At 42.9% G+C, this 27214-nt stretch overlaps 1 protein-coding gene and 1 long non-coding RNA gene across 2 annotated transcripts in view; one reads left to right on the top strand and one right to left on the bottom strand.

Moving 5' to 3' along the window:
* Positions 1-27214, bottom strand: part of Atp8b4 (ATPase phospholipid transporting 8B4 (putative)) — a 168797-nt gene that overhangs the window by 123976 nt on the left and 17607 nt on the right. The window contains exons 3-5 of the mRNA XM_050134452.1: positions 24622-24686; positions 21891-21949; positions 2808-2921 (exon numbers count right to left, since the gene is read on the bottom strand). Of these exons, the coding sequence (XP_049990409.1) occupies positions 2808-2921; positions 21891-21949; positions 24622-24652 (204 nt within the window). The 5' untranslated portion in view covers positions 24653-24686. The remainder of the gene's footprint in view (positions 1-2807; positions 2922-21890; positions 21950-24621; positions 24687-27214) is intronic.
* Positions 14794-16331, top strand: LOC126496815 (uncharacterized). The gene is made up of 3 exons (XR_007590443.1): positions 14794-14920; positions 15049-15122; positions 16179-16331. It is a non-coding gene; the product is annotated as an uncharacterized lncRNA (long non-coding RNA).

Raw genomic sequence — 27214 nt, 5'->3', positions numbered from 1 at the left:
CTAGTCTGTTGCACATCGCTGATCCCTCGGCTTCTCTTCTCAGTTTTTAATAAGTTACCGTCTCCTCTTAATAACACTTGCCAGAGGAGCCTTTGTTCCTCACCCTTGCAAAGGTTAGACAGGTGTTTGCATCTTAATAATTGAATGCTCGGAAAACTCAATTACTTTACATGCTAGAACATTTTGTACAAAGCCATGGGTTACAAATCCACAGAACTGACAGTCCCCCAACTGAGTCCCCCGACTGTGCACACCAGAATACACTGTGAATGGTGCCCTGGTGTCAGAAGAAATAGAGCTCTTATCGTGTCCTTATTTTCCTAACCCAATTCTATAGCTCGAGCATCTAAGGCATTGAAACTCTAGCAAGAACACACACTGCTAAAATATGCACCCAGATCTCTTTGACTCCCACACTATTTCGTTGTGCCTGTATCTCTAGCACTACCACCTACAACAAACACAATAATAATCATGTGATCCTCTTAGATAAGCATTTTTTGTTTTTTTCAAATCAAATCACATTCACTTGGGATCTCCTCCAGGGCTGTTAGGCAGGATAGGGTCCAGTAGAGACTATAAATAGGTCCCATAAATAATTCAAAACTAAATCAATTTTATATAACAGATTCTGTGCAATTTTTAAACTTCAAAAAAAAATCCCTGAGGACTAAGTAACAGACACAAGCTCCAGTGTCCTACATCACACTAGGTGACTGTAGGACAAATAAGCAACCAGAATACAGGAGTTTAAGGGGCTGGGGAGATGACTCAGTGGTTACGAGCATTGGCCGCTCTTCCAGAGTACCTAGGTTCAATTCCCAGCACCCACATGGCAGCTCACAACCATCTGTAACTCCAGTTCCAGAGGCTCTAACACCCTCACACAAGCATACATGCAGGCAAAACACCAATGCAATAAAATAAATAAATAAATATTTATTTAACAAAAAGCTAGGTGCTCAAGGCTTCCCAACACAAAGAACTGACCAATGCCTGGGAATGCAGAAAGCTGCTTCCATGACTTGAAGGCACATTGTGCGCATGGTCTGAATTCTCACACTATGCTGCATAGATATAGTATGTTCTCTCGTGCTAATTAAAAAAAATAACTTTAAGAGACACAATTAGAAAACAAAACCACTGGGTGGTTCAGCAGAAACACTGGGTGGGTAGCAGAAAATCCCACCATTCTCTGCTCTTGTTAATCTGTGACTTTACCCATCATCTCTCCTCCGTGGCTCCCAGATATTCACCAATAAGTAATGGTAAACCAAACCATCTCAAATGTCCCGAATATAAAATTGTGTGAACAAAGGCCTAAGACTGTAAGCAAGAATGCCATTAGAGAAATAAATTCAAAATTCTAGAATGCTATGAACGCTCACATCAAGACTCCAAAAGCAATTCAATGACACTGTGGAGAGAAATTGGGTCTTCATTTCCTTTCATGAATAGCAGCTTGTTCATTCATCAGGCTCTTTTGGTTGGTTGGTTGGTTGGTTGGTTGGTTGGTTGGTTGGTTGGTTTTATTCGGTCTGGTCTGGTTTGGCTTGGGTTTGGGTTTTGTTTTTGTGTGTTGTTTTGTTGTGGTTTATGCACAGTCAGTATTCACTTATTCTCAACTGTATCTTTTTTGCTTAGGGAGCTTTCCAGTTCTCCAATTTCAGTTCTTTTACCTTGAGTGAGCTGACTCCATTCTGATTCAGGTTTTGACTCATGCTCAAGATAATAACTGAACCAAATTTTTGAGCAACAGTGATCAGCTTAGGAGATAGATGAAGTCAGAACTAATACCAACAGAAAAGTGATATTTTCTTCTCTCTCTCTCTCTCTCTCTCTCTCTCTCTCTCTCTCTCTCCCCCCACTTCCTTTCCTCCTTCACAGGAGCTAGACAGCTTGAAAGGTAGATTGCGAAGCTGGCAGGAATACCAGATAGGTAAGACCTGACAGTATGGAAGGAAACAGAAAGAGAAGCCATGCCCATGTCCTACTGCAGTGGCTACTGTTTTTGAATCCAGTCACACATGAAAAAAAAATAAAGCTTGGCATATATACATCGTCTGCTGAGGCTAAAAGAGATCTCTAGCACTTACCATCAAAAGATTAACACACAGAGTTTATTACTCAACACTGGTCATCTCACAGGTCTTATAAATAGCGCAACCTCTTCTGGGTCTATCAATCTGATTTATTAAATCATCCAAAACAAAAACTGATGTGTGTATAAATCTTTCTTGATATATGCCTTTTTCCTTCCCTAAACGCCAATAAAAGTTGACATTTCATTTAAGCCTGATTTTAGTTAAATGGGAAGAGGTTATTATTGACTAGTTAGTGACTCCAAACTATAAAGTCACCCTACAGTGAAATAACGTATATTAGGCATCATTTACTCTATAAACAAACACAATATTCTGTTGTTCTTGGACCAACAGGAAATTTGAAGTTCCACAACCTCTGTAATCTTAGGAACCCTGCCCTGTCAGTGTGGGAAAATTGATAGGGAAAGGAAGAAGGCCATGAGTAGCAATTGTTAAACTTCTATATGGTTCAAATAAAGATACATATTAAAATGACCTAGGTGTTTAAGCTACGATAAAGGCACTATTTTTGCTTTATTTATTCTTAGCCCTCTCTATTTTTAAGATAAAAAACAATGATAACATTAAAACTCTAATGTTATTAAAACTCTAAGAGTGGTCCTATGCAATCATGAATGTTTACTGAGTAAACTGACTTATGTTTTAGAATTATACAAGTACTTTCAACAGATAGATAATGAAGAAACACAGTGTAAAGATTACCTGTAGTATCAGGAGAAAAAGGAAATAGGCATTCGCCACTCTTTGGAACTGTTCAAATAAGTTAATTGGCAAGAATGTGAGAACGTTGTACTTGGACGTATGGATACGATTGTCCTGAAAAAGAGATAGCGTCATGTTACTTGGGACCAAGGCACTGCCCGATATGACTCTTCCACATACAAGCCTGGCGCTGCTATGCCACAGCAAGCCAGAGCAGTTAGTTATCTAGGAAGTCCTAAGCTCCACGTAGCCAAGACCATCACATCTGCCAAGAAAACACTGCCCTAACTCTAGGCAAAATGACCCAGTATCAGATCACCCATGTAGCCATGGGTTATCACACACAAATTGGCTTCTGAGATTTTTCCCTTCTTATGCACTCTTAGGTAGATATTGCAGGAGTGCCGCTGTCTTGCTTGAGTATCCCTGAGCTCGTGCTGGGGTGCACAGACTGAGGGCATTTGAATGATGATCAATCTGATCTATCACCCTTTGGGAAACTGACACTGGATTTTTTTTTAATTTTTTTTTAAATTTATTCTTTGTGTCTTTTACATCATGCATCTCCATCCAATTCATCTCCCCATCCCTTTGTATCCACCCTTTGCCCTTGCAACCTGCTTCCCAAAACAAAATAAAATAAATTTTAAGAAAAAGAAAGGAAAATCCTGTCGTGGAAGCTGCAGTGTGACCCAGTGAGTCCAAATATCTTTATTTGCCAGTGTTTCTTGCAAAGAGACATTGGTCTGGTTCGAGGCCTCTGGCTTCTACTACATCGATACTGGGCCCTCACTGGGACTCCTCTTGTTGCCCTATGTTGTGGAGCTCCTACAGTTTTGCATCTGCAGGACCTGCCCCTTCTCATGCTCCAGCAGATCACAGATGGGGTGGATGCCCTGTTTCTGGGCCTGGAGAGTAGCAGAGTTGATCACACCGCCAGCTCTCCCCTATCCTCACCACCACGGGGAGCTCTCCAGCATTGCCACTACTAGTTCACCCTATATAGCAATAAGCAAAGGGGCAAGGCTGGTTCTCTTGCTTTCATGCCCTAAGAGCCAGCTCACCCACACCTACACCACCAGGGCCAGCTCTACTGTGTTGCCCAGGAGAGGTGCAGGGGCTGCTGTCCTGAGTGCTGCAATGTGGAGGCCCAAAAATGTGAGACTATTTCAACCTTGACCAAAGGTCAGAGAGTTGGAACTTACCTCTAGTCCTTCACATTTATTGTGTTTCTACCCCAAACAAAGGTTCCACCTAGATTTAGGTGGGAGAGTTCTGCTCACTCAAGGTTATTGTCAACAAGTGTGGCTAATAGCCAGAGATCTTGAATTTCAAGAATAGAGAAGTAGATATGTTTCTACTTCAAACTAAGTCCAACTAAGTTCCAACTAAGTTCCAGTTCCCTTAAGGAGATAACTTTGGATTCCACCCAGGGAGTGGTTTGCCTACAGAAGGTTTCGGTCTAGGGTGTGAGCATGATTTGTTTTGTTCTAGCAACTGAATGTTTAATTATGGACGTCTCCCAGGACATTCAACTGGTCTGTTCATGTCCTTGTGTCATCATAAAGCAGTCTTTTGTCTTACTCCTACCTTTTGAGGCCAGGGGTATTTTAAGCAATTGGAAATTAACTGTGGGCGAATTTCAGTACTCACTGGAATTCCCTCCCGATACTATCCTATATGTTTCTCCATTTTATTACTTTCATTCACATCTTCGTATTCTTTATGCTATTTCTAAATTCCCACACCTCTACCCTGGCAAGAGGGATTTTTGTCAAGGCTGGTCCCCAACACTGCAGCTGGTGAGGGTCATGAATAGCTCTCTCACTCTTAGGACCTCAGGGCCAGCTCTCCAGCTGTCACAGGTGGTGAGGGGGGCATCTCTTCCTCGCCAACACCACCATAGGGCAGATGAGGGGTGGAGCCAGACCTCCTACACTCACTTTCTCAGGGCCAGCTCACCTGTGCCCCTATCAACAGGGACAGCTCTACTGTGCTGCCCAGGCAAGGTGCAGGGCCTGCTTCCCTGAGAGCTGCAGTTGGTAAGGGGAGGGAGATAGCTCTCTCGCCTGCCACAGATAGCAGGGTTAGGTGGGTAGGACAAGGAATTCCTACCTCTGGACATCTTCTGGGATACTTGCAAGGTAGCCTGTCCTTAGTAATGGAATTACTGGAAACAATCTTTATCTTCACTGTTATCTCTTGCTCTAAGCCAAGGCACGGGCCCTCGAGTCAAAAACGCCAAGTCTGAGGCCTTTCCTGGCGACCACATTACAATACTTGAATGCTGCTTCTCGGTGACCTTTTCTAGCTATCCCTTCCTGGCCACCCTTTGCAGAATCCACCCCAACTTCTCTACATCTGTGCTAAGATGCAGTGCCTACATCCAAATGCAAAATACAAACATGGCCAATAGCAGGGCTTTGTTATCGGGTGTTTTGAACCTGCCCTGACATTCCATTAGCGTGGTGGAAACTGCACCTCACTGTGTTTCCATATTGAGTTTAAATCACCTGAAATGACCTGAGGGTGATTAGGAGATACACTTAAAGGTAAGTGTTCCATGGTCTCCCTTGCCTCCATTTCCTGACTCAAAATCTTCAGATGTGGGTATAACCCACAGTAATCACGGAAATGGGGAAGAAACTATAAAAACTTCTATTAAATCAGTTTTCTTTCCTAAGCATTTAGTTTTAATATCAATATGAAACGTCTTTCATGTGTCCCTAAACCATTATTTTAACTCGTGTGCATTACCAAAAGCATTAAAGACGCCTTACAACTTTGTGCTGTCAGGAAGATTCAAATGCATGTGTTTTATGTGTTCTTATAAAGCTAAAGACAAATACATTAAAAAAGGACAAGTCCACAGGAAAAGAAATTATTAGTGAAACAATAAAGCCTGGGATGTAACCAATGACCTTTCAGATTGATATAGCTCTCTGTTCGGTCATTATATGACATACAAGGGGCTAGGGAGAAACTCAATTAGTAACGTGTTTGCCTTGACACACAAGGGTCTGACTTGATTCCCAGAACCCAAGTCCAAAAATAGGGGTAGGGAAAAGGTGTCGCTTGTAATCTCAGCATTGGGGAGGCAGAGACAGGCAGGTGCATGGGGCTCACTGGTCAGTGGATCTAAGCCTACTTGTCAAGTTACAATACAGTGAAAGTCCCTGTCTCAAAAATAACTGACCAAACATAGGTAGCACACATGTGCATATGTACACACATACTCTATATATACTGTAATGAATATGTTTTATTCATCTCCGTATGAATCTTTGAAAATATATTAATTTTTATTTAGGCATTTGTAAGTCCATTTATCTACATTCCCATGTAGTTTAATTCTATCTTGCCCACAAAGATAGAATAACAAGATTGAATAATAAGACATGATAAAGTCCAGAATCAATACAGCAAGGACAAAGGTCCTCCCACTCCCCAGTTAAAGCCTCCCTGTTTTTCCCTTCACATAAGCGCTCTCCTGCCGGTCTCCTCTCTAGTGCTGCCCCCCTTCCTCCCACGTTCTCTTTGCTTTCCCCATTTCCGTTGTTACTGTGGCTTATACTCACATCTAAAGATCTGGAGCCAGGAGATGCGGGTGAGAGAGAATACGCAACACTTCCCTTTCTGGATTTGGGTTACCTCACTCGATATGATACCTTCAAGTTCCATCAATTTAACAGCAGATTTTGTGGTTTAATTTTTCTTTAGAGCTGAATAGCATTTATTGTGAATTATGTATATATAAGTAACACTAAGGTTGTTTGAAAAAGTCATAAGGAATCATTATTTTATATTTACTTAATTATATATAATACACACACACATGCGTGTGTGTGTGTGTCTGTGTAGTTTAAATGAAATTATATCAGTTGGGATGATAACGGTTCCAAGACCCAAGACCCATAAACTATCTAAATAAACCAAACCCTAGCAACAGGCATAAGAAACCTCCTCTCAAGTAGTCAGTCAGGGGAGTCCAAGAGATTTCTAGAACAAACAGAGGCTATTGCTGCTTCCTTGGTTGCCTCCCAGAAGTTGAAGAGAAGTCTCTATTGCTGAAGATATCATACACTTTGGAAGCAAGACTTGGAGCTCTCAAGTTTGATCTCACCAGAAAGCCTCCTCCCTGTAGACTAGCGCTCATGGAACTGGAAGATGCTTTGCAAGCTGCTGGGGTGGGGGAACATTCAATAGTCCTACGTGAGCTATTATGCATATGAATCACATAATGGTCAGTATGGCGAGATATCTCTAAAAGCGCAATCGTAGCGCCGATGTCTTGTCGATAACCAGGAGCTGTTTAACTGGACTTAAGGTCCACAGGAGGGGAACGATGCCTGGTACTGTAAACCTAGACAACCATGCCTGGCTAGTGAGATCAGAGATCTCAGAGGAGGACATGCTGCTGCCACTTTCCTAAACCAGTACCTAAACTAGCTGCATTCTAAATAGTCATCCTTACAGCTACAGATGAGTTCACCCCTCATCAAAGAATAAATGGTGTAATGATTCAGTCACACATGGCTGACACTTCCAGGTTCCAGGGCCACCCACACATGTGTGGAACAGCCCTCCAAGAAACTTAAAGGATCCCACGTGACCTACGTGCAGCATGGTTGCATCATCTACATATGACGCAGCTATGTGAGTCCTTGCACACATTGTGAGCTCCGTCATTGGGGGATGACGTAGCCACATCATCCCGCTGTGCACATGCCCTAGGCACCTTTAAAAGCTGGTAGCGCCATCTTCAAGCTTGCTCTCTCTCTACACACTGACTTACTCAGGCCTGTACACACCCTCTAATAAACTCCTAAGTGGGTTTGTTACATGTTCCGTGTTTCCTTCTCACTCGCACCAGGTAATTTCAGATGGAGATCATAGCAGATGGAGACCAGTAGAGAAAAGCACAACTGGGATATCCCCACAATTCCTGCACCTTAGGCTCGGGAAGCAACAAGAAAACATGGTGGAAGCATTATGAGAACCAGAGGAACAGGAAGTATAGGACAAGATTGTGTCTTCTAGATACCACAGGGAAGCTACACCCATGAGATCCCAACAGTGTGGCTGCTTAAACAAGAGCTGAACAATGACAATGTGGCTGATGGAAATCACACAGGGCCCCAGCCCTAGGTGAAGACCAAAGGCAATTAAAAACTGCCAAGAGAGGAGGGAGAAATTAGTCTTCCTCAAAGATAAGTGACCTGAATGATTATTCAATCCCAAGTAGTCAGCCCTTAAAAATATATATAAGAAACATTAGAAAGACTCAACAGGTTGTATTATACAGTTATTAAATATACATGTAACAATACTAATTAAAGAATATTAAATACTAATTAAAGATATCATTTATTTAAAAGGGAGTGGGATGGCAGAATACGGAAGAGATTGGATGGCTGAGAGGGAGAAAATGATGTAATTATATTTTAGTTAAATTTTTAAAATTAAAATAATTTGTATTAATTGTTTTAATTCTTATTAGTCGTGTGTGTTTGTGTGTGTGTGTGTGTGTGTGTGTGTGTGTGTACCAAGGTCAGCATGTAGAGGTCAGAGAACAACTTTCAGGAGTCTGTTCTCTCCTCCACCATGTAGATCCCAAGGATCAAACTCAGATTGCCAATTTTGACAGCAAGGGCCCTTATCTACTAAGCATCTCACCAGCCAGGATAAGATTTCATGGAAGGTGGGTGGGGGGATAGGGGTGTTGGTGGGACTTGTTTCAACTCCAGGTAATCACAGGCACCATCTCTCAAGAAAACATAATAACCAAACTTTATCAGGAATTAAGGTGCCAGCTCTATGCCACAGGGGTGAGTGTTTAGAGGGCTTAGAAAAGATGCCAGTTTATCCCATCTGCTGAAACTGAGCACTGTACAATGGAGTAACTGGCTTGCAGTGTGTTTGGCTGAGAAGGGAGGCCTTGCCATTGTCAATCATTCGTGATGTTTTACTGGACAGGGAATTTGGATAAAACAATAAGGAAGAGGAAAGTCAAGGAGAAAGGATTAATTAATCAAACCTGTCTTCCAGGACTGGGGGATGTATCTCAGTGGCAGAATGCTCTCCTAGTATGTGTGAGACCCCAGGATCAACCCCCAGCACTGCAAGAAAGAAAAGTCTCAAACGTAATTGTTTTATATTTTTCATTTAAGTTACTAATGCAAAGGTTAAGTTTGCATGTTGCTTAAAGGAGTGTCAAAACCATAGTAAAAATTTTAAAGAATCTCTCCTACAAGCCTGGACTCTGGACAAGTGAAGAGCCGGTTCTGCAGGATGAAGTGATGATGCCAAACAGAACCTATGGTCATGTTCTACTCTGTGTTCAGCTTTACATACAGTAATGATTGTATCATTCCGTGGACACCGCTGTGACATGATCACATGGTGAAACCTGCACAGCTTAGACAGGGGCAAGGAACGAGGCCACCCTTCACAGACACGCTCTAAATATGTCTTTGTTTTTGGTTTTCAGTCAAAAGGGAAACATGCTTTTGTTCCTATTGTCCTAACCAAAACGATATTCAGAAGACCTTCAACCAGACATATTGCTATTTAGTCATATTGTTTGTTGAGCCAGCCTACTGGGGCGCAAATTCTGGATCAGCTCACTTTCTGACCCAGCACTGAAAGCTTTCCCCACTGTCCTCTTACGAGACTTCTACCATAGACCACTAGGACGAAAGAAGGAGGAGAGAGCTACCTGGGGAATCAATGTGACATTTTTGATGCTAGTAAAAAGCAAAGCTAGCGGCCATGACTTTAGTTCATTAGTCTGCTGTAGAATATTACTTTACCTAGGCAAAGATGTGTTACATTTGTTTAATTATGTAAAGACATGTTGCTTTGCCTGCCTAAGGCACCTGATTAGTCTAATAAAAAGATGAACAGCCAATAGCTAGGCAGCATAGGGATAGGTGGGGCTGGCAGGCAGAGACAGTAAATAGGAAAAGGAATCTAGGCTCCGGAGAATGAAGGAGAAGAGGGAGAGACCTCCCAGGGACCAGCCAGCCAGGCAGCCATGGAGGAAGCAATGAAAGTAGGACATACAGAAAAAAAGAAAAGTATAGCTCCCTGAGGCAAAAATAGATGAAGAGAAACAGGTTAAGTTATAAGAGCTAGCAAGAAACAAATCTAAGCTAAGGCAGAGCATTCATTATTCAAGGAGAGTTATAAGTCTCCATGTCATTATTTAGGAGCTGGCTGCTGGTCCAAAAGAAAGCCTGCTGTCTTAGTCAGCTAGTTAATTAGCCCTAATGATGAAACATACCATCATAGGTGAAGCTGAGCCGTGCTAGGACTTCCACACAGTAGGGCAGAGCCTACCCATGGATGAGCAGAAATTATCTCTCTAGAGGAAGCTTGCTCTCTTGGGGAGGTGAGGGTGGGGCAGGATATTGAGGCCAGTCATGCTTCCAAACTTAGGTAAGTGACTCCACTTCTTGCTTGGCAGAGTAAGAAGTTGGGCAGATAAACAGTGCACTCATAGGGAGCCTTCCCCCTGGAAGGCAACACCAGGAGAACAAAGGATAAATTACTGAAAGATTTTTTTTTTTCGAGACAGGATTTCTCCATAGCTTTTTGGTTCCTGTCCTGGAACTAGCTCTTGTAGACCAGGCTGGCCTCGAACTCACAGAGATCCGCCTGCCTCGGCCTCCCGAGTGCTGGGATTAAAGGCGTGCCTCACCACCGCCGGCTACTGAAAGATTTTAAGTGGAGACTATTGTAGAATCTGGAACATTTGTTTAATGATTAAATAAAATTCACCTGTGGTCCAGAGACTGCATCAGCCACTAGCTGACAGGAAGTAGTAGGGAGAGCCAGGTGGAGAAGGGTTTGTAAGGAGGGGTGAGGCGTAGCATGAGAACTCTCGGGAGACTTGAGGAGGGGAGCTAGGTGAGCTGCTTGCTATTCAGCCTCTCTGGGAAGCAGGATTCTACCTCAACCTTTAAACCTTTAATTCTTTAGCAGGACAGAGATTTAGATAAGTTCTCTTGGTAGTTTTGAAAGAGCCAGTGACTGAGGGAACAGAACTTCCTCAGGCTGCGGTTCTTGCGGCCTAGCCGCTGCTGCTAGCGGTGGAGCTGCAGTTGCTGACGAGGATGGCCGTAGTTTAAAAGACGGGCAATTAGAAAACAGGACAGCAGGAGACGTTAATGACAAGATTTTTAGAAAATAACTGGATGGGGAAGGAACTAAAAGTGACACAACAATACCTCTGGAAGGAGTTCTTGTAGAGGACTTTGAGTTATCCAACTAAGAGGAAGGGAGGCTGGACCAAATCGGCAGTAGAGAGAATGGCAATAAACAATGGTGTTTGTGGTGGTGGCTAATGTTAGCCAAGCCCTTACGGTGAATACCGTTCTAACTTGACATTTTGTACTTTGATCTATCCTCAGGACATTCTTGTGAAATTATTCCCATTCTATGGGACGAAAAGCCAGCGTTCAGAGAGAGTAATCTATACAAGGTTCCATAGCTTCTGGGTGGTAATGCCAGACAGGGACCCTGCACCTGGAGCCCTTGCTGTCACTGCTGTGCTGACGCTATAGCCCAGTGCAAGCAGTTGCTCCTTGCTCCACAGCCTTCATTTGCCTCCACTCTTCATCCCCAGCCTTCTGCTACCTTCTGTCTACCTCTTTTCTCCTTGTCCGCGCCTTAGTTACAGTCCTGGTTGTTGTTGGTTTGGGGGGCAATTATAGTTCCCTTGCAATTCCCTTTGTGAGCAGTTCCACTGGCCCCTAACAAGTACCAACGAAGACCAAAAGAGTAGATAACTAGACCTTCCTTTCAGCTTTCCAATCAGCAGCAGCGGTGGCCAAACGTCTTCACATGTTCAGTACTGACGGCTCAAGGAGAGGCAGAAAGCGTAAGTGGACCGTTCTTCAGAGACAGGCCACCACATAAAATGCCAGTAAACTGGAAGGGTTTGTTTTGACACTGAGAGTCTCACAAGCTGTGTAACTGTATTGCTGAACACACACAAAGCCAAGATAAAAGAGCAAGCACTGTTAAGTTCACACCAAAGCACTCGGGGACTTTCCTCGGGGCTCCTCTGGAAATATTTCTCACACTGGATTATCATGGAGATGAGGTCTCAAATTAAAATTATCTTGCGAAGTCAAAAGATTTATACAAATACTGGATTTCATGAGCAAATTGTGAGCTAATCCCCCAGGGGATTTGTGACTGCACTGTACTAGACAGGACAAACTCTGTCACAATAAGAAACCACTCCACTCTGGGTGGCTTCACCCCCCCCCCCAGGAGTTTATTTCTGGTTCTGCTACTCATTTAACCCGAGTCTGCTCCTAGCCACTGGTCATGTTGGGCCAGGACTATCTCAAACACTTCCAATACAGTACCAAAGGGAAAGAGAGTCCCTGGATAGCACACCCATCCACTAAGACTTCAGCACTAACGCCCACAGCACATGGCTAACAGACAACAGAAGGGCTGCCTCCGCCAGAAATGAAAATTAGTCTGTGATGTCTCAGCTATAATATAACTGTATATATTTATATATGTAAGTATAGTATAATATATACTGTATATATATATTATATAATATTGTACAATATTGTTTCTACACACGCGCACACACATATCTGCTTTCTGTGTTCCAAAGCCAATCCTGTAAACAGCAGGTGTATTTGACTGTATTCTCAACCACCTCTGCTAACAGTCCTCCATCGCAGTGGGTTCAACTCCCATCTACAACTCCAGGGTCAAGCTCAGATTCACTTAGACCAATCACACAGCCTATCTTCCCCATCACATTTCTGCAGTGAGAAAATGGTACATAACCTGACTCAAGAGACTTTCTCTTACCTACTGCATTCTAACCTGGAAGGAGGGAGCCCTAGGGGCACTACTCTTGGGATCCTGAACCTCCTAAGAATAAAGTAAACACCTAAGACAGCAGGCTAGGGTGTGTGCCATAACAAAGGAAAACTGGATGTGTGTGTGGCAGCGCACGCTACGTCCTTGGCAGTGAGAGTGACGGCGCACGCTACATCCTTGGCAGTGAGAGTGACGGCGCACGCTACATCCTCAGCACTCAGGAAATGGAAGCAGGAAGGTGGAAAGTTCCGGGTCAGTCTGGGCTAATCCTGAGCCTGACACCTTGCATTGAGACCTCACAGAAAATAGATAGATAGATAGATAGATAGATAGATAGATAGATAGATAGATAGATAGATAGATGATAGATGAATAAAATCTAAAAGAGAGTTAAATTAAGACAGGCCTTTCTGTAGGTCCCACGAGTTCTTACTTACTTTTTAACTATATGTTCTGTTGACATCTGTCTTTGCCTAAGTCAGTTTGAAGCTTTTTTCTTTTTTTATTCCCAATCAAACCCCAGGCACAAGCATTAATAACACATTCAATGTCCATGTAATAGCGTGACTTTTTCTCTACTCTTGCCTACCACACCGTATCATAGAAGGGAACCCTTCACGATCTTAGAGCTGTCTGGGCACACTTCCTGCTTCTGTGAATCCCACAGATCAAACCCAGGAACTTTTGCAAGAGCACCATGGTTTCCACATTATCAAAGCCGCCTTCCTCATCTGATGAGACACTCTATGTCATGGCAACTGTATGAATGTCTACCTTTCCTTGCTACAGGAATGCTCATGTGTAACGTTACTATAATACAGTCCAGATTCCAGGAAGACAAAAAATCCCGCTCAGGGAAAGGGCACCTCTAAACTGATCTATTTAAAACCAAAGAGAAACCATGCCCACAGACTGCTTGCGTAAAAGAGGAAGTGGCCAGAAGGCATTTGCGCCACTCAAGGAAATGTGTGAAACACCCACGTTTATGCAAAGCTTCCCCCAAAGAATGTGTGTGGGGGGCACACGGGCAGCACAGTCACCTCTGGCACCTGCCTCTCTTATACCAGACTCCTCCATAATAGTCAAATGTTGCCTGGTGCGTTTCCATGGGCTCTGAATCGGGAGCAATGCAGACGAAGGAACGCTGCAGAAGAGGCTGTATGGAGAGGTGGCTATAGATGGTGGCTACCAACAGCATCTCAACAGTCTCCTCAGCCAGGATCCCAGCCATGTGCAAAATATATTTCTGTAGTGAGACGAAGAGGCCATGCTACCCCTAACCGTCATTCATTCATTCAGCTCTTGCTTGCAAAGGACCTCCTATGTGCCAGGCATCATGTCATTGAGCCAGGACTGCGAATATGGACAGATGGAAGTCCATACATACATAGAGGAAGTCTGCATTTTAGCTGGGCAGGCAGAAAGGCAGGAATAAATAGAAAACAAACTTGTCCACTGGTGACAGTGTTTAAGGAAGTGACAAGCACTAAGTGACAGAGAAGAAGGACCAAGATTTCCCCTTAGGAAGCCCTCTTGTATGACATCTCTAGTTAAGGTAACCTCGGGATGACCCTGACAGGGAAAGAAAGAGGACATGAAGTTGGGACGGGTGGGGAGGTAGGGACAGATCTGGAAGGAGCTAGAACTGTGTGTGTGTGTGTGGGGGGGGTGAATATGATCAACAATGTATGAAATTCTCAAAGAATTAATAAAAAACATATGTGTTTTTGAAAGACTCCCCTGATGAGTCTGCGGAGCCCCTGATGCCAGGGGTGCCCATCCCCCACAGAGGTACCAAAAGAAACCCTGTGTTAGCTAAAAATAAAAAAAAATAGGTGTATTAAAAAAAAAAAACAGCGTTGAGGTATACTTAATGCATATTTTCTTTACTATACTTGTATGTTTATGCTCACTATAGATTTGTGACTATGGTAAGGGCAATATCTATATGCAAGTATTTATACATGTATGCACATATGTTCATATATGTATGAGTATGTGAAACACACACATATACTTGTGTGTGTATATGTGTGCATGCACATATGCTGTATCTATAGTGAAAAAGACTATATGTATGTGTGCGGGTATACTCAACAGTTTCACTTTTTTCACAAGTAGGGATTGTGTTCACTTGAGGATACAAGAACAATCACAGTTACAATAGAGGGAATGAGCATGGCCGGGATGGGAGAGTGTGCGGCACCCAGGGTGAGAGTTCCTCCGCAGCCAGAAAGTGCTGTCACCTTGCGCATGTAAGCACAGTCCACACTCCTCAGAGCCTCCACGAGCCCTGAATGAGATGAGGGAACTGGAGGCTGAGGGCCGTCTGAAGACTGCCGCCAAAGGTAATGTCCTGTGTTAAAACGCTGTGTTTGTGCAGGGAATCAGAAATATGGAAAGCCGTGGGAGCCTAGGCAGTTTCGTGGAGGCTCACCTTACTAGACCTGGATGGTGGTGGGTGGTCCTTGGACTTCCCACAGGGCAGTGAACCCTGTTTGCTTTTTGGGCTGACGAGGGTGGGGGACTTGATTGGGGGAGGGGGAGGGAAAGGGGAGGCGGCGGTGGGGAAGAGACAGAAATTTTTAATAAATAAATAAATAAATAAATAAATAAATAAATAAATAAATAAATAAATAAATAAATAAATAAATATGGAAAGCCCAGCTTCCCTCTTGGGGAAGGGTCCTCCGATCCTTGAGGTACAGTGAAAGGTTCACATTAATTCAATCAGCCTGAACAGTCACTTTCAGCCTGAATCGGAGTCTGTCACCAAGCTGCTCTCGGAGCTCACCTCCCGCCTACCCTCAGTAGCAGGGCCAAGAAGAGTCCCGGGCTTATGTCTCTTTCGAAGCAAATCTGCCAGGCATCCGTCAGAGCAGTCTTCTCCTCTCCGCTCTCGGGCCTTAGTTTACTGGTTCCGCTTCTGTAAAACCATTCTAGAACTAACAATGTCCTACAAATAATGATGTATCTATTTTGAAGAATTACCAGGGGAAAAAATTAAATTCTCCTCTGAGGTTAATTTAATCACACTACTTTTTTTTCTTGCTTGTTTGTTTGTCCAGGATATTTAGATACTTAGGACATTTTAGACAGTTCTAAACATAATGTTAACTTATCTTTTGTAACATTTGAAAAGGGACTTAATATTCTTGGTAAGTTATAAAAGGGTAAGTAAGGTTCAAGACAATGGAGAACACAAAGCAAGATTGTACTTCAGGGCTTCAGGGCCCTCTAGGAGCAAAGTGGGCATCCCTCTGAGCTGGCATTAGAGCTAGTGGGGCAGAATCCTTTTCTTAACTACAGGGAGGTGTTAAAGCACAAAGTCCATAAAGTTCCTTGTTTGTTAGAACTAAATAGATCTCGCTCACACCACTGTGCAGTCTGGGAACTGGGCCAAAGTTCAGGATCTCAGAGTTTACGACAATAACAAAGGCACAGTGGAAGAGAAGGGCACACATAAAGAACTTTCCAGAGTAATAATCCTTCCTTGGACTCTTCTTACATCAGGGTTCTACATAAATAAAGCAGCCTCCAGCGGTACCCTCAAAGACTGCAATTGGGGACCAGAAGGAAGTCCCTGCTACTCTGTGCTTCTACTCCAGGTCACCTGCAACAGTCTCCATCTTTCCGGTCTACAGCCCCTTCATAGGCAGGACCAGGCAATAGATCCAAATCCACACGAATTCGCAGTACCTGCTCTGCATCTTTGTTGCCTGGATTTTGTCTGGGAACGAGGTGCTGAGAGGGAAGGACAGAGGACTGGGTCAGCAGCAAGAACAGACAAGCCTCTAGGTTGGTGATAGGTGGGGGGTCAGAAGACTTCAAAGTATCTTTGTATTATTAAAACAATAATAATGATTTGTAAATAAAATGTCATTCTCCAATATTTTGTGATCACGACAAGCACCAAAGGTTTAATGAATTTCCACCAAATTTTGAAGCTAGATGAGGTGGTCTGAGTTAAATAAACACTGCCCTCACCTTGTTTCAGGACAGACAATGAGACTCCCTGAGGACATGCGTAAAAACAGCTGTGATCTTCTGCAAGAGCTAACAGAGAGGTTCAGTGAGGGATACAGTAGGAACCAGGGGTGAGTGCGGGGCAGACCCCAGCATACCTGGAGTCTCTGTGGACTGGCACTGAACCCATCTTCAGGAGGGAAGCTTCCATACGAGCAAGTCCACAAGCTAGGCTCCAGAGCAAGGAACCACAGGAACAGGTTTATTCCATAGCTTACTATCCAAGATAGGTGTGGGGGACATGCTTTTAATCCCAGTACTAGGGTAGCAGAGGCAGGCAGATAGCAGTGAGTTCAAGGCCAGCCTGGTCTACAGAGTGAGTTTCAGTACAGCCAGGGCTGCACAGAGAAACTGTCTTGGGGCAGGGGGGAAGCTGACCGTCCAGCCAAGCATCACTGGGAGCCCAACTAAGACTAGCAACCAATGCACAAAACTGCTTTAGGACAAAACCAACTAAATCCACGCCACTGCCTCCCGAATGAATGAACAAACAAGGGACTATCAGCCGTCATTACCAAACCTTTCCCACCCCATCTTCCTTCCTTCATATCATCCTCTCTGTTGTATTCTATTTCTCTGTCTTTTGCACAACTTTCCACACATGCACACATATGAACATACACATCCACATATATTGCTTCTCAAGAGGAAGAATCCACAGAGGTTGCTGTGTATAGGAGAATAGACCCTGGAGGCATTGTGTGGGCTCGGTAGATTAGGCTCTGTGTCACCCCCACAAAGGGCACCAGTGACACTGACATTAGACAATGCATTGTACCGATAAAGAGGGGAAACCTAGAGGTCTCTGAGGTCAGCTCGGCTTTTTAAAAAGCTCTTCTCACCTGGAGTGGCGGCCAGTGCAAGCACTGGGCCTCTGAGCTATGATGTCGCCAGTCTTGACTTGGGATCTTCTGTCTCACCCTGCTGAGTGGCTGGGATTGTAAACCTGTGTAACCAGGTCCACCTTAACATTTATTTTCTAACAACTTTTCTTCATGCTATGGCAAAAAAAAATAACAGTAATTGTACAATCTAATTACACAAATGCCGGGATGTTGACAAAGTCAGTAAACAATAGAAATGAAAAATTGGAAGTTAACAAAATGAACTGACTAATGGGCCAAGAACAATCCGTAAAGAGGTATCTACTGGTGAGAAGCACATGGCTGTCTTAAACAGTGTTGTGCCCAATATTGTTAATCCTAACTTAGATCAATGTATCAGTTTATGCATATGTGTGGTAAGCATGCACACATGCACACATGTATGCCTGTTCATGTGGGAGTGCATGTGTGTGAAAACACATGCACACAAGTATGTCTATGATGTAGAGGTTGACATTGGATGTCTTCCTCTATTGCTCCCCAAATTATGTATTGAATTATATATTGAGTCAAGGTCTCTCACTTGAGCCCAGAGTTTGCCAGTTTGGCTAGTCTAGTATTGAACTCCATTCCTTGCATGTGTGTGTGTGTGTGTGTGTGTGTGTGAGAGAGAGAGAGAGAGAGAGAGAGAGAGAGAGAGAGAGAGAGAGAGAGAGACTTGTCCCCTAAGTCCTAGACCAGTGATTCCTAACCCTGACTGGCAATCAATTAGAATCTAGGGAAACTTTTAAGAATTCCTAGACTCCACCCACAGAGCTGTGATTTAATTGTTCCATTGGTTTAGACATTGATAGAAACACAGAAGTTATACTCAGTAAATCTGTATATGACACAATAGTAAAGGAGACTTAATGACAGAGTCTCTAGCCCTTGTCACGGACAGTGTCGTTTGGCACCGTCCCAGACAACAGCCCTCTGCACAATCAGGAAGGGAGCCTAGTCACCAGAAGCGGAGCCGGAAGCCAGAGCGCAAGTGAAGGGAAGTGGCCTCTTTTTTAAAGAGAGAGAGACCATGCCCCAATGGGCTGGTATCTCAGCGGCTATTGGCTGAAGGAGCCGAAGGAGCTCCCGCAACACCTTCTCATTACTTTCAGGTAATTAGCACTGAATGATGTCACCTCTTCTACATATCCCCATGGCACCTGGACAACTACAGCTAGACTCACAAGAAGTTTGCAATCAGGAAAGCATACATACATGAAACCAGAGACATCTGGGCTAGGGCACCAGCAGCTACAGATTCAAATCACCAATCCAGACATGTCAATCCTCTGCTGTACAAACTTATATCCTCAAAGTACTCCCACTAATCAAACCAGAACATTCTTAAGATGTTCCGCACATACTTTCAGCTACTATGTCAGGTAACTGTCATGTCACACAAAGACACATAATACACAAATCACCAAACCAACCCAGTTGTAAAGAATTACAATTGAACTTTAATTCCTAAGTAGCTTACTTTGTCTATGAAAATAGATTATACTGGGGGGAAGGTTGGCAGTTGACTGACACTATAAACTCAGTATTGGCAAGCTGAGGCAAAAGGATTGCTGTGAGTTCGAAGCCAGCCTGGTCTACAAAGCTAGTTCCAGGTCGGCCTGAGCTATAGAGTAAGACATTGTCTCAAGAAACAAAAACAGCAATAGCAACTTTTTAAAGTATATTTTTAGTGTTCTCACTACCAAATGGTAAGTATATTAAGCAAGGTATATATCAATTAACTTGATTTAGCCGTTCCACAATTTAAATATATTTCAAAATATTTTTATCATGAAATTTACAACTTTTATCTTTCAAAAAGGAGAAACAGAATCACATGAAAAATACAACAAAAAATCTAAGCATTAGTTTCATAACAGTGGACATAAATTAGATCCTATATTTTTGCACGAATAATTTGACTAACCTTCAATCTACAAAAGGTAAGACATGACGGTTATTGTGATTTTAGCAATCTAATCATAGAATCGTATTGTTTGGACTGGTAGCTAAAACTACAGAAATGTAATAAAAACCACTTGGTGACGGTTGGAAAGAGTGGTTTTCCGTTAGCTGGGAAATTGTTACTGAAGTTGCCCCGCTTGGTCCACGTGATGATTTATGGGCCTATTTCATCAGACACTGACTGTAAAGGAAACCGAATTGTGGTTCTCCTCACTGGACCAGTTGCTTTTCTTCCTCTTGCATCTGCTCATTGGTTAAGTCTTAGCAGAAACACATCCCAAAATAGCCAAATTATAACAGGGCTCCAAAATTCTACCATCAGGGATCCCTATCTCAACTCTTATAATTCTATTTGCACATTATTTCAGTTCAAGGCTTCTAAAACATCGAGCCAAAATAAAGCTTTTTCTCTCTAGATTGTATTTTAGGTATGAACCTATTGACAACAGTCGGTCTATATCGGCACTTATACATAAAAAGTAAGGAACTTAAGTCAAAGGTATCACTTTACAGAATGGGTGATTCATGGCTCACGCAGCCTGAAGTCTGCCTCCCGCCATGACAGGAGCCAGGCAGAGCAGGTTCCGCTGCACTGCTCCAATTCACTGCGGTCCCTCAGCACAATTGCCCAGTGGCTGTCAGTGGGAAGAGTCAGACATTCTCTTTATACAAGACACATTACAGGGGCTGAGATAGTCTGGGAGCAAGTAGAATCCAAATATAATTGCTAATCATAAGAGTAGCATTTCCTGTAGATGTGACCAAACTCTGCTGGGCGGGTTCTATCAGCCAGTCTTGATCCGGGTCACGCGGTTCAATTAGACCAGGAGTCTCTATGTCAGTGGCAATCTGTAGGTCAAGACCCCTCTTGGAGGATGAATGACACTTCCACAGAGGTCACCTAAGACCATTGCAAAATGCAGGTATTTACACTATGTTTCTTAACAGTAGCAAAATTACAGTTATGAAGTATCATCAAAAATAATTCTATGGTTGGGAGTCACCACAATGTGAGGAACTGTATTTAAGGGTCACAGCATTAGGAAGGTTGAGAACCACCATTCTGTGTGATGTGTGTGTGTGCTTTGAGATTTGCCAGTTAATTGGAAGAATGTGAATTTTGTGTGTATGCCTTCAAGATCTTTACCGGTGCACCCAAGTTTGTGTTTATTAATGCAACTACATGCCTGAAGTGTTATGTTGGCCATCGGGAGTTCTTGGATCTTATCATACCGTGATGCAGGCCTGTGACATTTCCTGTGTATATAGAACTAGGTTAGATTTTATATTCATTGTAATGTTGCTAACACTTGTTAGCACTACAGACGCTGGGTTTAAATAGTAATCTGAGCGTTTGGTCCTGTGAAGTTGCATCTTAATGTTTAATTTCTGGCCAATTATTTATACAAAGTTTCCTACATTCCCAACATGTAGGGGAAGTTGCTATACCTACAGGATGATAACCTATGTCTAGGCAATACAAAGTATACCCTAAAATTGGTGGGGGCTTTCCTTCAGAATTTGGAAAAAAATATTTCACATGTTATATAGAGTCTAATGGATTGTAAAAAGGGGGAAGATTAAAATCACCTTCTCAAGGTCTTCCAGCTACAATCAAAAGTGTTTCTCCATGGTTCTCAATCCCCTGAACCCACCTTTAGAACCAATCAGCCACCAATTTCCTGAGACGCTACCTTCCCCAGACTTCTATCATTCTCTTCTTTTCTCCTCAGCCATTGCTCTCTTCCCTTCTTAGGCTTCCTCCTTCCTGCCATCTCATCCATGTCTGTCCCTCCCTACAGAGTCAGCCATCACCCCAACAGCTTCCACTTTCCTTTCGACATCTCCTAGCTCCTCCCAGATCTACAACTCTGGCCACACCTGGGTTCTGTTCGGTACTAACTTGCCAGTTCCATTTTGGTATTCATTCAGTCCATTTAACATGTAGGCCAAATAGAATACTATTTTATTTTGTGTCTCCCCAGCCCCTAGGAGCCTGTTACCCCATGCACAAACCACAGGGGCTGCTCTTGCATATGCAGCAATCCTGCCTCAGCCTAAGAGGACTGGGACAACAGGCATGCATCATCATGCCCAGCATCACACTCGGCTTCAAGCAACTATAGCTCACCAAAGTGAACTAAGCATGAATTCTTGAGAAAGAATAGACTTTATCATCCTCCCATGCCCATCAAGCTGTCAGAGCAGATGAAAGATATGTGTGAGAGAAAGCACATGGTGCCGCGCTTTCAAGATGGGCCAACAAGGAAAGCCTTTTGTCACCGTGAGATTCTACAAAGGCATGGATCCCTCTTCTAGGCCTGAGTAAAGCACCTCCCCCAACAGGCTGTGCTGTGTGGTCACTCACCGCATACTGGAATTTCTCATTGTAGTCACGGTCATTGGCTTTTACCACCCGCTCTACTTCTAAAAGAGAGAGAAATCAGATATGGAATTCAACGTTAAACCCACAGACACACAGCTTGTTAAAGTAACATCTCTGAGATTCCTTTGACTTTGAGTTCTTTTCTTTGAAATTGGAGGATATTAGTTTCTGTCTAACCTGAGCGTTAGAAAGTTCTAAGTAGGGTTTGGGAAGTGGACCGGGAAAATAACTTACCAGATAAAAAGAACTTCACAATCAGGAGCCCCTGAATTTGAACCCCCAAACACATGTGAAAGCTGGACATACAACATAAGGCATCTATAATCCTAAAACTCCGACAGGGGGATGGCGGTGGAGATAAGGAACCCCTGGGTGCTCTCAGGCTGGCCAGCCTGGTGTAAGCAGATGAAAATCAGCAAAGACCCTGCCTCAAACAAGTGAGAGGAAGACCAGTGCCTGATTGTTCTGTTCTGTAACCTCTACATGGGCACTGCGGCATTGTGTGCCTGCATTTTCACTCAAGAATGTACACACACACACACAAGAATGTATGTGCTTGTACACACACACACACACACACACACATTTTTAAAAGTTAAAAAAAGTCTCAAAATAAAAAGCTATATTTTTCATTATCTCTTTAATGAAATCCATAAAACAAGACATTGTATTTCTCTAGTTTGTACATCCATCCAGTTTTACAAAGACCATTTCCCTTAACTTCATGTCATTTTTGAAAGAGAAAGACCCGCTAAAGGCCAAACTTATCTTAAAAATTATTTTTCTTTTCACAAAAAAAAGAACACAAAATATAACAGAGGCAAATAAAATCATATAGAATGGGTCATTTAAGTCACTGACCTTAGGCTTTATGGCCACAGACCCAAAGGTGGCATGTCTAAAAGGCACATCATATAATTAAGGGCCTTCAATAGACAAGCCAGCAAGTTAATCTCTTACGAAAGGAAATGTATACACCAGCACACATAATAAAAAAAAATAGACAAGCCCAAATTTTGTGAAATATATTATATTAATATATTAATAGAGTTAGGCCTAGATCTTGGACCATGGTCTTACCATAACAAAAACTTGCCACTCCTGGTCTTGTTAGAAGCAGCCACAGTTGAGCAGATTAACCTTGGGTTTACACTATAAAGACTGTACCAACGATTTGCATAAAGGCTTTCATATGACCATGGAAAAAGACGGGAAAATTTCTAGAGTCTTATATTGGCATTGGGAATATCAACAAAACCCTCTACAGAGGACATAAGTAAAGCCTTCAGGTAGACACTGCACTGGGACAGAATTCAGCCCATGATGAAGCTGAACATTGCAATGTGTCCTACAAGGGAACTGGTGCGAATGATCACAGATGCAGGAGCCAATCACCAGCTAGAGATGTTGTCAGAAGGAGAGATAGGACACTGAATAAACTCAAATTCAACCTTTGACCTTTAAAAAACTATGGTCAAAAAAATAAAGTCTTAGTAGTAAGATATAGAATGTTCATTGAAATAACAGCATAGTTGCTGTCATTGACTGACCAGAGATGAAATGAAAAAGCAAAACTCTCTGGGGTGCTTTAAATAAGAATGACCCCATTGACTCATATATATGAATGGTTAGTCATCAGGAGGAGCACTCCTTGAGAAAGATTAGGAGGCCCAGTGGCTCTCTCTTCCTGCTGCCTGCAGATCCGGATGTGGAACTCTTAGTTCCTTAGCCCCTTCTCATGTCTACCTGTGTGCTGCCGTGCTCCCTGGACTAACCCTCTGAAGCCAGCCCCACCTAAATGCTGTCTTTTATAAAAGCTGTTGTGGTCATGGTGTCTCTTGCCAGCCATAGAACCCTGACTAGGACACTCTCTGAACCTGGAATGCCATTGCTATCGCAAGCTGAGCACCCCTGAAATTCTGAAGCACAAAGGGCTCTAAAATCTCAAACTGTTTGAGCACTGACATGATATTTAAGAGTTTCAGAGCTTTGGAGAATCTCGGATTTTTTTGCATTTACAGGATAGGGGTACTCAACCAGAAAAGATCTATGCAAATATTCCAAAATCTAATTTTTTTATTTTATTAAAAACTAAAAAAAAAAAACAAAAAAACTAAGCCCCAGAAAAAACTTCTGGCCCCAGTTATCTCAGAAAAGCTATATTCAACCTATTTTCAGGAGACTGATAATTAAAACACACATACAAGCCAAAAAGTACGTTTCCTGCTTTTTGAGTTCCTTGACCAAACTCATTTGTCTTGTATGGATGCAGTTTTAAGTATTTCTGTATTCATGCAATAAAACACTGCTTTGAAATGAAAAAAATGAGGAACAAACCACAGATAGACACAGCCACACAGATAGACATACAGTGAAATTTTCACACTAAGCAGAAGACTCACAATGAAAGAATATGTGCTGTATTCTTTCATTTCTATTTATCTTAAAATAGGCAATAGTAAACTAGCAGAGATCAGAAGGTGGCCGGGGATTCCAAGAGGGTGAACCCAGCAACACAAGGGACTTGATGCCATGATAGAAACTTCCGTATTTTATTTCATGTGCCCTTGGGAATTGCATGGGTAAAAACAATTGTTGAAGCTTTTTTGAGCTTTAAACCAATGTATGTGTTTTCTGACTAAACCAAGCCTCCAATATAAAATAGCATTACAGTTCCTATTGTTTTGTGTTATCTGAAAAACTCAAGCCTTACCAGGCAGCTTCTTCTTACTGAAGAACATCATCCCCCTGAGTTTTTACCACGTCACAAGCGCCGGCCTATATGTTTTTAAAAAGGGAAACATGTGTTAGTATTTGAAAGACACTCAGTATCTTTACATTCACCCTCTTCGGCTGTCTTCCTACACAAATGTAGACGACAAGTTGCTGATATAATAAAGAACAATAAGATTGGTTTAATGTGTTTAACAATGATCCTGTGCCATAAAAGTGCATGCTTGTATTATAAATGTATCGGAGATGGGAAAACCATACTTCAAAGTGAAGGCTTTAGGAGCAAGGCTTCTCCTTGACCTGCTGCCCTCTCGGTTCTCATCCCTCATCTCCTCTTCCCTACAGTCCAAAGAAGACTTGGAGGTTAGAATTCCTCCTTCCTAAGACAGGTCACAGAACCCAGAGCTCCTTCCCCCCAAATCTAGCCAGAAAAGCTAAATGACTGTCCCTAAACACCTCCAATCATATTTCTATATAGAACTGTCTGTGAAAAAATCCTCTGATATATTTTTTAACTAAAGGTTATAAGACCCTCACCCCCGTTCCTTAAAGGGTCGAACTCCACACCCCAGTGGGAAAAAAAAAACATCACAAATGAAGGCTAAGAAAAATCTGGGCAGACGGGTCTTGTGAACATTCTCCACATCAGCACCTTTGGTGGCCCAGACCTTTTCTGTCCCATCACAGACCACATGACTCTGTCTCACTGAAGCTGCCCATGAAAATGGTTGGTTCACCCTGGATCTTTCTTTGGATCTTCATCCTAAAGGATCCAGTGTTCACAGCATTTTCTCGGTCCTGTTAAGTTGCCTTATTGTCAGTTTTTCCCAGCAGATTCGAATACATTACTTCATGGTGGAACTTGGAACTTCCCGGTAGACTTCACGGCAACCCCAGGTAAGCATATATGTGCACTGGATTTGGGGTTAAGTTTGAATCAACTCTTCTAGTTCACCCCAAACATTCTAGCAGTTAGAATCTCTTGGGGTTGTGCAAGCATCTGCCTTTCACTTGAATGTACTTGATAATTCCCCCCACAAAGCCTGAGCTGGTAACTATGAATGTGGGGGCGACATATAACAGGGAATTGTTGATCAGCCTGCAACTAAACACAATCCAAAATGTTCCACTCACTTATTTATAGATATGGCCTTCTCCTGGCTGTTACCCAAAACACTAATAAAATAATACCATCCTTACCTTTTTACCACGAGCAAATGCACTGATTACACCAACATTCATAACCCGTGGAAATGAGCACAGGCTACTTTGCAAACACATAGCAGAGCAAGCACACGTATGGAATTGGTGGCATTCTTTTGATTAGAAAGAAAAAAAATGATATATCTACTTCCTGTGCAGAGATGTTAAATGCAGAAGGCACTAAGTATACTCAAAAAATATTGTGTGGGCAGCCACCAGACACCAGATACGGGGAAGAATGGTGCATTTGGCTTAGCCATTCCAAGAAAGGACATTTAAGAGGAAGTTCATCAACACCCACTGTTCTAATATGGATCCTTCGGTGTTCAAAACGCCGGAAACCATCCATTTGTCTTCCTGTTACCACCCTTGGGCGTGCCTGACAAAAAGAGGCACTGACAGTAGGAGTCTAGACCTCCCTGGTACCCAGACTCCAAACCTGATGAGTCTAGAGGAAGGTTGGTTATTGCTGCCGTGTGCTCTCAGAAGCAGAAGTAGTTCTCAAGTTTAACCTATTAGAAACACCCCCGTTCCCTCCTGTCCACCTTCCAGTCCATCGGCTACAAGGCTGCCCAAACCATCCCTCCAAAGGCCTCTCACTGCCCTGTCCCTATCTAGGCAGTGGGGTCACCTAAGACACTTTTGCTGACCACGGATCATTCTTCCCTGTGCATATGCCCACAGGTCTGCTCCAGACTTGGGACGCTATAGGCCAGAGTCCACATCAAAACTACAGACGTCTTCCTTAAAGAGGAATGACATCACATCGTGTCGTGACCCAGCTAAGGAACCCAGAACACCTCTCCTACCCTCCTCCACTGCCCCCGTACCTTTATTTTTACTTCTCATGTCTACACCAGAAATATTCAGTTTAGCCTTTTGCCATTTGGGGATCTTTACCAATCCTCTTACCTACATCTCTAACCGTCTGGAGACCTTTACCAATCCTCTTACCTATATCTCTAACCATCTGGGGACCTTTACCAATCCTCTTACCTATATCTCTAACCATCTGGAGACCTTTACCAATCCTCTTACCTATATCTCTAACCATCTGGAGACCTTTACCAATCCTCTTACCTATATCTCTAACCATCTGGGGACCTTTACCAATCCTCTTACTATATCTGTAACCATGGAACCACAGCCCCACCCCTCATATACCAACTCATACGGCATTTCCTCCAAGAGGCCTTCAGTGACTTCTGACATCAAAGATGGGGACCACTTCCTATGTGTTCCACAAAACCTGGTACTGTTCACCTCAGAGTCGATGGTACTCTAGACTCTATCTGTCTATTATATTGGTCTTCTCCTCACTACAAACTCCAGTGGGACACGTACGTCCTCATCTGGAACGTGGTTGTGTC

Source organism: Alexandromys fortis, unplaced genomic scaffold (assembly GCF_014885135.2).
Source record: "Alexandromys fortis isolate MF-2015 unplaced genomic scaffold, M_Fortis_MF-2015_v1.1 scaffold_6, whole genome shotgun sequence".
Taxonomy (NCBI): Eukaryota; Metazoa; Chordata; class Mammalia; order Rodentia; family Cricetidae; genus Alexandromys; species Alexandromys fortis.
Note: the sequence above shows the minus strand (reverse complement) of the source record. Positions and strands in the feature narration are given on the sequence as shown.